This window comes from Dermacentor variabilis, chromosome 1, assembly GCF_050947875.1.
Source record: "Dermacentor variabilis isolate Ectoservices chromosome 1, ASM5094787v1, whole genome shotgun sequence".
NCBI classification, from domain to species: Eukaryota; Metazoa; Arthropoda; class Arachnida; order Ixodida; family Ixodidae; genus Dermacentor; species Dermacentor variabilis.
Window position 1 is genome coordinate 139,223,579 of NC_134568.1, and position 15,479 is coordinate 139,239,057.

Here is a 15,479-nt window from a genome sequence, read left to right on the forward strand (position 1 = left end):
AACACTGGGGACGAGTTACAACAAATGATTGAGGATCTTAACAGAGAGAGTATAAGAGTGGAGTTGAAAATTAATATGCAGAAGACAAAGATAATGATCAATAGCCGGGCAAGAGGACAAGAGTTCAGGATCGCCAGTCAGCCTCTAAAGCCTGTGAAGGAGTATGTTTACCTAAGTCAGTTACCCACAGGGGACCCTGATCAGGAGAAGAATAAAAATGGGTTGGAGCGCATTCGGCAGACATTGTCAGATCCTGACTGGAAGCTTACCATTATCATTAAAAAGAAAGGTGTACAATCAGTGCATTTTACCAGTGCTGACATATGGGGCAGAAACGTGGAGACTGACAAAGAAGTTTGAGAACAAGTTAAGAACCGCGCAAGGAGCGATGGAACGAAGAATGTTAGGTGTAACGTTAAGGGACAGGAAGAGAGTGGTGTGGATCAGAGAGCAAATGAGGATAGCTGATATTCTAATTGACACTAACAGAAAAAATGGAGCTGGGCAGGTCATGTAATGCGTAGGATAGATAACCGGTGGACCATTAGGGTTAAAGAATGGGGGCCAAGAGAAGGGAAGCGGAGGACGGCGGAAGACTAGGTAGGGTGATGAAATTAGGAAATTCGCGGGCACTATAGTTGGAATCGGTTGGCGCAGGGTAATTGGAGGGTGGCGCAGGGACAGGGGTAATTGGAGATCGCCTTCATCCTGCAGCGGACATAAAATAAGAGGAGGAGGAAAAGGATGATGATGATGATGATGATGATGGTGATGATTATGATGATGATGCACGACCTTAATCGTGCAGTGCTACCCGATCAATAAAGGGGTTGTGTTGATTGCTTACTTTCACTCTCCATACCTCCCGTGAATGAGTGTCGATTTCCAGTTTCCCTGAAAATCAAGTAGTAGACATAGGGTAGTTTTCCCATTCAGCACCACGTAACGATAGAGCATGACTAAGCTGTTTGGTTAAGCTATTTCTGAGATTCCCCCATGGCATCCTTATCCCTATAGTGACAGCTATATAACAGCCTGATTTTCCAGAACTAGTACAGACTGGCACTCCGAAATATCCAACGCTGATTGTATGTAAAGACAAGCAGCAGAATGTCTCTGTCACAAAACGCAGAAGTTCATTTTCATCTACAATACAGGACGCGATGGGTGAGAGAAAAATCTGCTTTTAGACAGCTCGACTGGAGCTCTCAGTCCCTGTAACTTGGATAGGGATCAGCATTAGGTCATAGACCTATCGAACTCACCTCCAACTCTCTCAGGGAAACTTTGCCTTTCCTCGAATTTATACATCAATGGCGAAACGACATAAATTCACTAAAATTGAGAAATGTCTTAGATGTAATCGCATTGTAAACGGGAACAAGAAATAAAATTTGCAATTAATATCTAGTACATGTAGTTTACATAAGTCTTTCGATGGTACGCAAACACCAAAAGAAAGAAAAATTACACAGTGCACTGCGACTATGCTGTCACGCTTTTAAATTCTTGTACCTGCAAATACTCATTCAGAAAGGTCTTCGTGTAAACGTTTCCGCATTCACCTTGAACATGCGCGCTCGTCTGACTCATTGTCCGCATTTGATACAACAGCTCGACAAAGCATACTTCGCAGCTAGAACCTCCTACTGAACACGTGTGTTCACGAAATCCGTCTGTATCATGCAGCGGCATCAGAACATGTCCCTCTCTCTCTCCCTCTCTCTCTCTCTCTCTCTTAAATACAGTGAATGGGTTAAGGATAATATACAGAAGAGGGTCCCAAAGTCAAGGACTGCAACGCGACCCTCGGTTAATAATAACAATGTAGAGATGTGTGAAAAATCAGCGAGCTATATAAAACAAGCACAATCGCGTAAAAAGCAACAAAGAAAAATTAAAGGAAATACATTTGTCAGTATACAATCAGATGTACATAAAAATACTGGCAATACATACAAATGGCAAAGGTAGTACAATAAACGATGTAAACTTAGTTATACATGTAAAAAAGCTTAAGTGCATGTTTAAATGCAGAAAAGGATCATCAAGATTTATCGGTGTTGGGGAAATCATTCCATAGTTTTATAGCCGTGAATGACAATCTCATTTTTCCATAGTTAGAATGAACCATAGGTAGTACAATATTGGATTTACGTGCAAAGCTGGTATTATTCTTACTAGTAAGATACCTAGAATCAATGAATTCGTGTGAAAGCTGTTTAGTAAGTAATTCATAAAACAGAATTGTGAGATGATAGCTGAACTAGCTCGTCACAAGGATGTTTTCACAAAGTAAAAGAGCAGCATTCGCAAGAAAAAAAAACGCTGTCAGTGATAATCCGTATTGCCTGGTTTCGTAAGTGCTGAATAGACGACATTTGACAGTAATATGCATTTCCCAAGGAAGCAATGCCGTAATTGATGCAATTGTGAATGAAAGCAAAGTATAATGCTAATAACGGGTCTTTGGAAAAAAATATGCTCTTGATTTGATTAATGTTCCAATACCGAAGGTACGCTTTTGCTTAATGTGCTGTGAAAGCTTTAGGTTAGAATCTAACTTGATGTCCAACAATGATACAGGTGCAGTCGGAGAAGGGAATGTGATGACCACCTAGAGTTATCTCAGGCATGCCAGGGAGTATTCTTCTGCTTGTTCGGAAAATCATGAATTGAGCTTTGCTAGCTAGGATTGATAATTTAAATTATGGGGGGGGGGGGGGAAACACCACGCAACAATCTGTTCACGCTCATTGTATAGCTTAAAGCTTAAGGTTGCTGAAAATTTGTCACGCGAGGAGATGGTAGCATAGTCTGCGTATAGTACGCACTGTGCACATTTGGGACATGTGGGTAAATCATTAATATAAATGGAGAATAGTAAGGGACCTAGTATGGCGCCTTGTGGTACACCTTGATCGATAACTTTAGTATGAGAGTAAGCACCTCCTGAAAAAAAAAACGGTTTGCTCTCTATCATGCAGGTAACTTTTTGGGAGTTTTAGTACTAGACAGGTAATTCCCAGGGCTTCTAGCTTAGTAAAAAGTATGTTATGATTAATCGTATCAAGAGCTTTAGTAAAGTGCAAAAATATTGAACCAACGCAGTTACCAGTATCGAGCGAGTGAATAATGTAGTGGGTTAGGGATATTAAAGCTAAGTTAGTAAAACTGCCAGCGCGAAAATCAAATTGACAATATTTCAACAAATTATTTTTAAATAAATATTTCGGCGCTTACAAAATAACTTTTCAACAACTTTACTAATCGACGAGAGAATATAAATAGGCGGTAGTTAAACACCTACGTTTCACCTTTCTTATGTACAGAAACAACCTTAGCCTTTCTAAGCGAACTTAGAAAAATATTACAATACAAGGTGTTTGAGAAATAAGTGGGCAACAAGTTTTAGATTGAAAACAGAAATATTATCTAAGTCAGGGCTAGTATTCTTCAGAGCTTATACCACGGAGCATACCTCATCTGCAGCTACGGTAAAGAGAAAAGATGATTTATTGCAGCGGTGAATGCGATAAGTAGAGGTGCATCTGATGGCTGTTTTATGTGTTATAGAAGTAGTCACTGAAATAATCTGCTATGCTAGAAAAATCAGTAAGTGTTTTATTATTGTGATTTATTTTATCAACAGCATTACCGGTCTTTGGTAAATTCATGAACGCAAAGAAGTTACGACTGTTTTTAGAGATTGTTATTGTGCTTTGCGAATTCATTTTCCTTATACTGTCGTTTAGACTTCTTTAGAAAGTTCAGAATTCAGAGTGTTACAATAATTTTTATAACGTGCAGCTAAGCGTACATTAACCCTTTGTGGGACAAAAAGTGTGAGCGCATGTTGCATGTAATTTGAACATACTGGAATCTGTAGCACCTTTTGCACCTAAAACACAAAAAATGAGCATTTTACATTGTCCCATTGTCCTAATAAACGTGGGACATATTTGTCCCATTGACCCGAGAATGCACCCCAAAATGTGGGACGCTATTGTCCCACTGACCCAATCGACTATATGAATTTTTTAACAAGATTAAATTTCGCTCACTTTGCAGAGTCGCCCGCACAATTCTTTTAATATTTTTATGTCGGGTAAATTTAGGCTGAAAACTGAAAAAAACGTTGAGTGGTAAAAATATAAATATTGTCATTCAGGATGGGACGTCTACGTCCCACGAGCTACATGCAAGGACAGGGCATGTCCTCTAATTAGCTCAGAAGACAGTGATTTATTTGAACATGTAGTGCGAACAGACAGTTAAGAAATGTATTAGTTTTGATCATGGAACGGGAAAAAACAAGATGCACAAAGTGGCACTTCACACTTTCGACACACAAATGATGTTCTCACTTCTTTTTCTTTAGTTAAACACCATCTGCACCTTCTCCTACTAGGAATCTTTATGGGATGATGTTCGTTCCCGCGGAAACGCACTTCTTCTGGCACACCTGTCATCTTCTGTCCCAACTTGCGACAGCGCTTTTGGTTTATGAAAACTAATGGTCCTCTCTTTGACTTGAATGTCTGGCCCCCGATTAATTCTCGTCCAAGCATCAAACGGAACCACAAATACTGCACAGGGTTGTTGTGGCAGTACTGTATAAAAGAATTCACAACTGCAGCATCTAATAGATAGTAAAATAGCCGGTGTCATTCCTTTTTGGATCTTCTGTCGGCAATGTAAGCATTACGCTTCTGATCAAAGCAATCGACTCCCCCCATGTACTTGTTATGATCCGATACAACTTTCGGGCATGTCACGCCTATTTTGCTGCTATTCGAAAGCGTTCGTTTTACTTCAACCACTTCTGAAGGGTCATGGAAGTTTGATAGCATTGTGACATTACGGTTGTCACGCCACTGGTAAGCAGATACCTTCCCCTTTGTTCGCCAAACATACTCTCCCCTCTTCAGCTGCTGTGCGTTCATGACTTCCTTCAGGAGGTCTTATCGCTTGTACAACTTCGAAAATATGCTCTGGCTGTGCCCTGCCAATGCGAGCACGGACTTTCCCGACCAGTCTTCCTGGGACTCAGCGCTCAGAAGCACAGAGCTTATCGCTCAGCTAAAGGCTGTCCTGAGGGCCCGGGCCGTCGCCGAAGGACTCTGTCTACCGGCCCCGACCTGGGTGGAGCCGCCGGATTGATTTCCCCTCAGGACCTAAATAAAGTTCTAACTCACTCACTCACTCACTCACTCACTCACTCACTCACTCACTCACTCACTCGGTTGGTGCGAACCGTGCCTGCGGCATCAATGTTCTTGGCAGACAGGGCATCCATGAGCCTCGTAGAACTAAAAAAGTTGTCAAAGTACAGCTCAGTGTTCTCCTCGACGTTGCTGGAAAGCGAGAGGACAACGTGATCACCTAATGTAAGACCGGGGTCTCGTTCTGTAGACTTCCCCTCGTAGATTTTTAATTCAAAAAGATACCCAGTCACAGAGTCAGCACGGCACCATACCTTGTATCCTCGTTTGATAGGCTTCATCGGTGCATACTGTTTCAGCGCAGAACGGCCTTTGAATCGACTCATGCTTTCATCAATTGACTGGTGGTTGGATGGTCTGTATTCATAAAGAAAGCGCCGGTTCATTGCATCGACAAGTGGTGTTATTTTGGCTAACCGATCAAAGCCTTCTTCATCCCTGCGCTTTATTTTTTCATCATTATTGAGGTGAAGAGAATTTGTAATCGCTTGAAAGCGCTTGAAGCTCATTACACTTGACACCTCTGTGACATTGAAGAATGGATCGCTGCTCCAGTAGAGGTATAGGTAGTGTGATGGATTCACGCTCATGAGCAAAAGCATTCCTAAGTAAGCTTTCAGCTCATTTTTACTGATTTCGCGCCAGCCTTTCCTAGCGCGCTGCTTTGCATAGCGGTTCGTCTCGACCACTATCATCTCCAGAACTTCATCATAGAAGTACAGCTGAAATGCCTCCAAAGGCTTCGATGAAGCAGTCAGCTTCTCAGAATATTGTGGCTTGCGCACACGGGAAAGTCGACAAACTGTCGGCGAAATGGTTGTCCACGGAGCGGGCGTACCCTCCACGCCGTCATCATTTACTTCTGCCACTTCACCGACGTCTGAGTGGGGAATGGATAAGCGCCTCTTTCGTTCTTTTAGGCTTCTTTTTTACGTAAAAATTCTTCCGACGCTTCTTTCCTGTGCTTGTTGATGGTTCATGGAGATCATCACAAGACTCATCGCTACATGGAGGCGCCGCGCTGGGACGAACTCTCCATCACTACTTATTTCTACATCACTCTGCAGCGGGTCGTCCAGAAGGCTGAACAGGAGTTCCACGGCCTCCTGAACTGAAAGTGACTTCCCTGTAAAAATTACTGTTGCAAATATCAAGAAACCCGTGTCTGTGAAATCTATGACAAGCGCTATGCTTCAGGGAACCTAGCCTGCACTTTAGGCTTAGAAATATATACTCTGAAACCACACTGCACCGCACATTGCTCAAATTTTCAACTAAACGGTGGGAGCATGGCACAGCTAGAATAAGTCTTCCATTTATAAAGAATAAGAAATAAACTTTTGGCACTAACCTTCATTCAGAAGTTGTGCACTGAAGCGCCAAAATCCGCCAAAAAAAGGCGCGCTGAGTGCACGTTTGGAACGCTTTGAACAAAGCGAATTTTTATGCTGCCATCTGCTGAGCAATAAACAAGTTATACAAAAATAGCTTCGTAAACAAACCGAGAGATAGCACAAAAAGTCTGAGTGCAGTTAGTACCGCGAAATATGAACCGCAAGGTTTCTTTTTTTTTTTTTTTGAAGTTACGAGAAAAGTGGGACGCTATTGTCCCTCTGTCCCGCAAAGGGTTAAAAGGTTTCTTTTTCGACTTTCTGTATGGTTTTTTTTTCTCATACTAGTGAATAAACCTTTACTTACCCAAGGGTTACTGGGAAATGTGAAATGTTTCCTGCATCTGACGATAGTTACGTTAGCGCGAAAGTCTCCTATAAAGATGGGAAGAAAATTTTCAAGAGCTTGTTCGGGATCATGCAGGGAGTTATTTACAGACCAATCAATATCTGCTTTAGTGGGGTGGGGACCCAGTCAAGCTTGCCTCGGAGCAGCTTTTTGTCTCCACTTCCTGCATTTTGACCTCTGTGAAGGTGAAAAAATAAACGATTAATTGATTGATTCATTGTATTAACAAAACTATCTCGGTCAAAATTAGAGGGAAAGTAGCAAGGGTCGGACTGAGGTATTCTGGCCTGAAAGGTGACAAATATTGAGAAATGTTCTTGGATCCGTGTATCTATGGCACCAGAATTTGGAGTTGGCGCGATATTAGAGCATGGTCAAGAAGCGTGTTGTTACCATGAGTATAACACCTAGCAGGAGAGGTAATTAATGATACAATTAAGTCTGAAACCAGCAGAACAGTCTTTATAAGTTGTTACACTTCCATTATCGGCGTCGAGTAAATTAATGTTAATATCACCGACAATTAGGACTTGCTTACTTTCAAGAGAATTTTTTGCAAAACCGTGGACGGTTCGCTCAGAAAATCGTGGATAGATGATGGGGAGCGGTAAACACAACCGAGAATAAAACTGCTACGATTATGAGAATTCGGTTGTAAGTCAGTTTCCGTCCATACGGATTCACACTGATTTACATTATGAAAAAGATCAAGCCTACGCTTAAACTTAGTATGAGGTGAAATATATATAACGAAACCACCACGGCGATCCGAAATACGGTGGCAATATTCTGCGTAGTATGAACAAAAACCGTATAAATAACCATTCGTATTATCAAGTCATGGGCGCTGTAACGTAAAACTATTCCAACCTTTTCTATTCCAATTCTGTAATCAGCCCTCCGCGATTGGTCAAAAACTTTTTTGGACCACCCCCACTTCACCTGTCTGTCACGCAACTTCACGAAAACCGCGATAGCTCCCCATCTGATATGACGTGCACACACTGATTATGCATGAGTTGACCACGCAAAAGAAAAATAGTTATTCCTGATTCGACGCCTTTTCGCCATTAGCCCCCGGCTATATTGGTCAAAAGTTTTCGGGCTGCACCCACTTCACCTGCCTGTCACGCGACGTAACAAAACCGCGAAAACTCACGGCGTCAAAGTGACGTGTACGCATTAAAGACGCATTAATATGCAGAACAAAACTAAATTTTCTTCTGAATAGCCGCAGGCTGCCCCGCTCCGAAAGGAATAAAAGATGGCTGCCGCTGATCGCTCAGGCGCTGGCTACTCACACCTGCCGGAGAGCATGGGTTTATTTATAATAAAGCTTTTTGCGTGGCCGTGTAACGTTTTCTAGCACTTTCGGCACGTTTACGACCTCGTTCTGCCAACTATTCTTTGCTGAGGATCCGTTTTAGCGTCATTCTTAAGCTTCCGTTGCATGCCGCCGTGATTTTCGACCAGCTACCGTAAGCTAAGTAAGGGAAAACGGACCAATCGCGGACGCCGGCACCACCCTCTTCATCCGGTTATCGACTTTCACTGCAGTGGCTCGGCCCCATCGAATCCCTTTCCACTTGAGCATGCTCCTCGCCTCTTGTCAGCCAATTAGGTAAGAGAAGCCGCTCAGTGTAGGCGACCTTATTCGTTTTTCAAGCAAACAAAAGCGACCTCCTATGCTCGAGGAGAGCGTTTGATTGGTCTGTTCAAACAACCCTGCGGGTGACTGCCCGGTGCTTGCGTCGGCGGTTACGCAAATTTGACGTCAGAAGATTGGAATAAAAACATATTGCAATAGTTTTACGTTACAGGGCCCCACGTTTCCGAAACACAAATAAATGAAAAATAATGACTAAGTGAATCAATCAATGGTGAAATGGTGTCGTGGTTCTAGCGCAAACTTGGCGTATTAACATGAAGAGGTATTAGAAGATGTAAGTAACGGTTTAACTTGGGTGGCTGATAACACAGACATGATGAAAAGTATTCGGGCACGATTGTGCAATCAATGCATAGGACAAGAAATGTAGCAATGAGCTACGCGTATACGCGAAGATGCGAAAATCAGCCTCTGAGGATATACGGAAAACTCTGTTATCGGTTGATTTGCGAGCTTTATTCTGGCAGTTTTCAGTCCATAAAAACTGCCATTTGTTGTATTTTTTTTCAGTGCAAGAGCTTTGCTGAACAAGGCTCTGTCGTTGACTGTGTGGTGTTCGTTGATGTAAATGGGAATATCTGTGCTACCAGAAAAGCCTCTCTGGGAGCATCACAGAGGAGCATTACGACCCTTACGAAGAAATTCATTCATTCTTCTCGCGTGAACTAAGATGAACAATGACGTTCTCATCAGACATCTTGCTGGCCACATGATGAACTACGTCAACATGTCCCCAGAAGGAATTGGGCACTCAATTGTAGTGGCGACCTACGTCAAAACTGCAAAGCAGTCCTCTCCCATTGATGATGGAACGCCTTTTATTTCGATGTTAATCACCCTGCTGTACTGCTCCATGTCGGCGATTATTTTTATTTTCGCTTGATTCTGGAAGTTAGTGGACACCAGTTCACTGAATGTCTTTCTGAAGGTGTCATACTGTTCGCTCATGAAACGCACGTTTTCAGCTAGAGAAGCGAGGCTGCCGATACCCTGATCATCAAACTTGTTCACAATTTGAGCGGCAAGATTGTCAACAAAAGAAACAAGCCTATTGTTTAGCAGCGCTTCCAGATGGTCAATTTGTTAGCGAGTCCAGTGTTGGTGGTCATCGTGGAAGACACACCGGAATTGAGAGACACACTTGTGAGCAGCAGCTGGCCGCAACAACAGTAACATAGGACGCGGTGAAAGGTATAAAAAACTAACCTGCAGAAGAAACAGCAGAGGCTTAGAATGCGTCCTCGTTCGTCGCAGCTGCTGCTCAGAAGTGAATCCGGTGCCGGGATGGCCCTCCATATGTGCCCTTCCGGACCAACAAGCGCAGGCGCCGTAGGTCTCCGGGAAAGCCCCAGAGTCGGCTTTCAGTATCTGCGCAGCACCCTGCCCAGGCAGCACGCAGAATGAAGCAGTATGCAGGCCCGAGAGCGGGGGCACGCAGATATGGCCTGCCACTCCGATGACAGCAGGAATCCCGCCATGGTAGCTGCAGTAGAAATAGCAGAGGCTTAGAATGCGTCCGTGTTCGCTGCAGCTGCTGATGTTTACGTAGGTTTACGCATGAGAAACACAACCAAACGCATTCGGCATTAAGAGCGCTACCTCGCATTCACGACACGATGTTGGATACCGGACCTCAATGAGGTTGAGTTGAGCAGGAGCATTGTGCGGTCGTTTGTCCAGCGCGGTGGGCGGGACAGATGGCGCTCCCTTGCTCTAGCAGCGCTAACGCTCCCCTTGCCTAGTCCCGCTGGAGCAACATTTCCCTCTTTCTGTGCAACTTCCCACCACAGAGAGCCTCCCCGACGCAAGGCGCGGGGCGGTGGAGCTTTGCTTGAAATGCGAGTGCTCCCAAAAGCAGAAGGGGAGACGGTGATTTCTCGGCGTTTTATGGGGCCCGAGTAGCTGCATGTCACTCGAATGACCATTTCCTTCGTTTCTCAGATCCTGCACACGGGCACGTGCCACGCCGACTCGAACACCCTCGAAGGCCTGGACCCCGAGAGGGTTTTTCCTTGCATCTTAGGCCACGAAGGCGCCGGCATCGTCGAGAGCGTCGGGCCCAAAGTGACGCGCTTCAAGCCCGGTACGATATATATATATATATATATATATATATATATATATATATATATATATATATATATATATATATATATATATATATATATATACTATTTTTCCCGCTTCAGTAAGTATGGGGAGAGTATTCGACTGATTTTTCATAAGACTGCGTGTCTGGGTAGCTCACAGAGGATAAGCCTGCAGGTAGGAGCGAGAATTCTTCAAGAAGGGTGTCAGGCAGGGAGGCGCAATCTCTCCAATGTTATTCACTGCATGATTGCAGAAGCAGTTAAGCATGGGATGATCGCTGGGGTAAGAATCAACGGGAAAAACCTCAGCAACCTGCAGTTTGCAAACGACCTGGGTCCCATTTAGTAACGTTGGAGACTATTCCCAGCAAATGACCGACGACATGTACGGGCAAAGACCAAGAGTATCGGGCTTGAGGTTTAATATTCCAAAGACTACAGAAGCCTCTACGCCACCACTCCAAACCAAGCATGATTATGATGATGATGATGAAGTTTATGTGCGCTAGTCTGGAGAATAAACGAGAGTTCATAATTGACAGTCAGCCTCTCGAAGCCGTGCAGGAGTACGTTTACCTGGAGAAGTAATCGCAGGGAACCTGCATCACGAGTAGAAAATTTCTAGACGAGTAAAATTTTTAAATTCATGCAGCAGCCATTCTCAACTGGCGAACGGCAGCTTATTCTTAAAAAGCCCTGTGGGGTTGAAAAATGCAGGATAACAGAGTTCGACATGAAACTTAGGACCGCGCAAAGAGCAATCGAACGAAAAATGATAGGCGTAACGTTAAGAGAGAAATACAGAGGTGTGGATTAGAGAACAAACGGGGGTTAGCCGATATTCTTTACGTTCAGGAGGAATAAATGCAGCTGGGCACTTAATTTAATGCGCAGAGCGGACAACCGGTGGTGTATTAGCCTAACAGTATGGGTGCGAAGGGAGGAAAAAAACGCAGTAGAAGACGGCAGAGAATTCGGGGTTCTAATGAGTCTTGAATATTTGTAGGCGTGTAGGATCAGCTGACGCAAGAGAGGGGCGAGATTGCTTGGAGAGGCCTTCGTTCTGCTGTGCAGAATAAATGGGTGATAATGATGATTATGATATCAATGATGATGATGATGATGACTACGCAACCAAATCGCCATATATGCGCAAGTTCTCTTACATTCCACCCCCGTGTGAATTCTGCCGCCACGGCTATAGTAATCGAACCCTCGTGCAGAATCGGTGCTCAGTAGTAATCCAAATGATATCTCATCCGAAAGCTCAAAACGGCCACGCAATTTTTCACAAGGGCGTTATGACGCCCGGAGGTAACACATCCAGTAATGTACCTCGTATTTTCAAACACGCTGCACCCAATAAGGGTGCCGCCAAGGGTACTCCTATAACGCCATATCGTGAGCACACCTGGCGATTTCGAGCACTCATGCGCAGTGGGACATTGTTGTCGCTCGACGTGCTCGAAGGCACAATGCCCGTTTAAGCACTTCGTCGAGCCATGGAATACACAGCTCCCGATTCTTTGAGCTTCGCTATACATTATACAATCATCGGCAACTCGGCCATGCCGTTATCGTAGACCAAGGATTTGTAAAAGTGTCAGGCAATTATTGTGCATTCTCGTTGTGCAACAAGCGAACTCTTTTTCGTCGTCCCGACTTATTCCTATGCAGGGGACCATGTGATCCCTCTGTCCACGCCTCAATGTAAGGAGTGCCGTTACTGCAAGAACCCGCGCACCAACCTGTGTTCCAAGATCAGGTGCGTTCCTCTATTGTTGCTTTTTCTTTCTTTTCTTTGCGGCGGGGTGTGCTGCTAAACTCTAAACAGGGTAACTTTTATATACAACCTGTATGTTTGTAAATAGACACAGGCAAAATGGCTATGCGTGGACACGCGTCTTCTTCGTTGCTCACCACTTCGAAAAAAGGAAATTGCTGCAAACTTACTTGGCCGCGTCTATTAATTTTGCCTGCCGAGAAAAGAGTTTGTCGAAGTGTGTGGTGATATATATATTTTTTTTAACGTTTGGTATGTGATGGCAGTGCCGCCGCATTTTACGTCCCGTTGTGCAGCTCCTCTGAAGGCGCACATGTTGACATTTTAAAAGTACAGGCGCTTTTTACCTGAAGTATAATGATGACGTATGATGACGTTTGAATGCTTGAATTTTCTTCGTCAGACATAAGTCGGAGTAACGTTTAAAGAAGTGAACCATGGCCAACTGCGGCGCTAGGTGTCATGTTGAACACGTATAACATGCATGGCGCGCCCACCGCCTGGCACTGAAGTTATATTGTTCCTGTAAACTTTGATAATATCGATGTTTCGTTCAGACCTTACAGTCCATAATCTTTTTGATGATACCACGAACGGTGGGATCGTCAAAAAAATTATGGATTGGCACTGACGCACGATCAGAGGTCGAATTTGCCGAGTCACTCAGCTTATTCGGACGAAGACAGCACAACTATGTCACTAACTACTTTTGTCCGTTTCTTGAGTCGACCGTGCCTTTGATGTTGAGCGCACGTAGAGAGTCTCGTTTGGCCAAAGCTGTGCTCGAATTGCTGCCGGCGCGCTAAAGCACGAGCGCGCGGCTTTCTCTGACCCAGGACGACCCAGGGCCGAGGCTTGATGCCGGACGGTACGACGCGGTTCATGTGCCAGGGCCACCGCATCTACCACTTCATGGGCACTAGCACCTTCAGCGAGTACACCGTGGTCTCCGAGTACTCACTCTGCAAGGTCAGAAATGTCACGTCGTGCGCAAATCGTGCGCGCGTGTGGTTGAGCTCGGCGTGTGCCGTTGCCAGAGGTACCACTCTGCGCACTTTCAAGGTCCGCTATGTGGGCGTTTTAATGCGAAAGCATTATATGCCCCATGAAACGGAAAATCCGGCATCCGTCCGGCGTTAACATCCGATGGTACCAAAACCCACGTGACCAAGTGATGACGTCACGATCGGCGCTGGACCTGCTGCGGCTCGCACTACAAAATCCCACGGTGAACAGCCGCGGCGTCGGACGGACCCCGTACGCCCTAACCCAGAAAATTGACTTGCCCAATTCGAAAATTGAATTGACCCACGTTCAAAACCGACCTGGCCCACTCCCAAAATTGACTTTGCCCAATTCGAGCGCATGATCAAGTGGAAATTAAGTATCGCGCGGAAAAGTTATGCTGCTTTCGTATTCAATGCACGTAAGGAAACTTAAGCGCCTCGATCTGTTTGAGCCGATCAGAAAGGCTGTAGCAGCCCAGTGAGCCAATCAGAGCTGAGAAGATGGAGAATTTGACAATATGACGAAATTTTATATTGTCCCACAATAAGCACACTGCATATAAGTACTCGAATACGGGCTGCAGAAGCTACTATACCCGCGTGCTCGCAAACGCTGTTGTTCTTTCAAGCGTAGTTTCGAACAAGCCTTCCACCGTTTTCCCCTTTTTTAGCCCTGCTGGTCGTACACAGCGAACACGAGAACTTTGGAAAAGTGATTGGGCGATCCGCACTGCGTTTTCATTTTCGTTTATTGCCAATTACTTCAGCACTGGATGTTTGAACACATGCGTAAACACTTATGATGAGACAAGCGCTGGACGCAGGTGGTCAAATGATGCGTGCAAAACACACAATGCAGAACAGGGCTGATTGTGCGAGGCATGCAAGCGCTGTTAGATGCACTTTACGTGGCTACCAATGTGGCCTGTGTGGTTGCAGTCGGTGTTTTACCCACAGAACACCTTTTTACCCACCATGGTGGCGTAGTGGTTTTGGCGTTGCGCTGCTAAGACCGCGGGCACGGCATCGAATCCCGGCCGCTGCAGCCCAGGTGGTCAAAATTAATCCGGAGTCCGGCCCATTACGGCGTGCCTCACAAAGATATCCTGATTTTGGCACGTAAATCCCTGGCGTTTAATTTTTTCTTCGGCGCTTTACGAGGGAAAAACAACGTGATCATTTTCGTACTAAATTATATGCCTATTTTTTTAGAATTGCACGCGTAATGCAACGACGTGGGATCGTTCCCCACCTGCGGCCATATGTCGTTTTCCTCTATTTTCATTTCCAAATTAATTTATCGTTTCTTTCATTCAATTGGTATAAGTACAAGTAATTTCTCCTATGTTGTCCTAGGTGCCTTTGCTTGTTGGCTTCTTACGATGTATATATATAAATGGGGCAGGGAGGGCGGAAAGCTCATCGCCCCCCACCTTCTCCGGGAAAGTGAAAACTCTCCGTCACCACTGTGGTGTCGTTATATCCACAACCGTGCGCCGCACTCGGCTACGGCAAGCCAGCGAACGGCAGTCGATACGTGCCACGCTACATCTACGCTGCAATCAGTGCATATCTTCCGGCGCGGGACAGGATGAGCGGACACCGGTGGAGAACGGCGTTCGCGTGACGAGCAGCATTGCGCGTCGCACATGTGTGGCCTGTACACACATGGACGACTGCGGACCCTGACCGCAGAGGAGTCTTCCTCCGTGCTCGAGCCAACTGGAGGTCGCGCGTATCTAAAGATCCTCGTTAGAGTGAAGCAAATGGGACTTTGAAAAGTGTGGCAGCGCGGGATAGTTGGTTACACGTACTTAAGTCCATGAGCAAGAAATTACGAAAAAGCCGCACTAAAGCATACACAACTGCAAATGGGTCTACAAAAAAGGATATTATTGCAACATATATTCACATAAGCTGCAGTTCTCTTCAAAACAAGTACGTCACATCGATACACGGAACCTG

General features: G+C 44.9%; 1 protein-coding gene across 1 annotated transcript in view; it reads left to right on the top strand.

The window, feature by feature from the left end:
* Positions 1 to 15,479, top strand: part of LOC142585315 (alcohol dehydrogenase class-3-like) — a 59,814-nt gene that overhangs the window by 5,304 nt on the left and 39,031 nt on the right. The window contains exons 3-5 of the mRNA XM_075695999.1: positions 10,576 to 10,717; positions 12,402 to 12,489; positions 13,344 to 13,476. Of these exons, the coding sequence (XP_075552114.1) occupies positions 10,576 to 10,717; positions 12,402 to 12,489; positions 13,344 to 13,476 (363 nt within the window). The remainder of the gene's footprint in view (positions 1 to 10,575; positions 10,718 to 12,401; positions 12,490 to 13,343; positions 13,477 to 15,479) is intronic.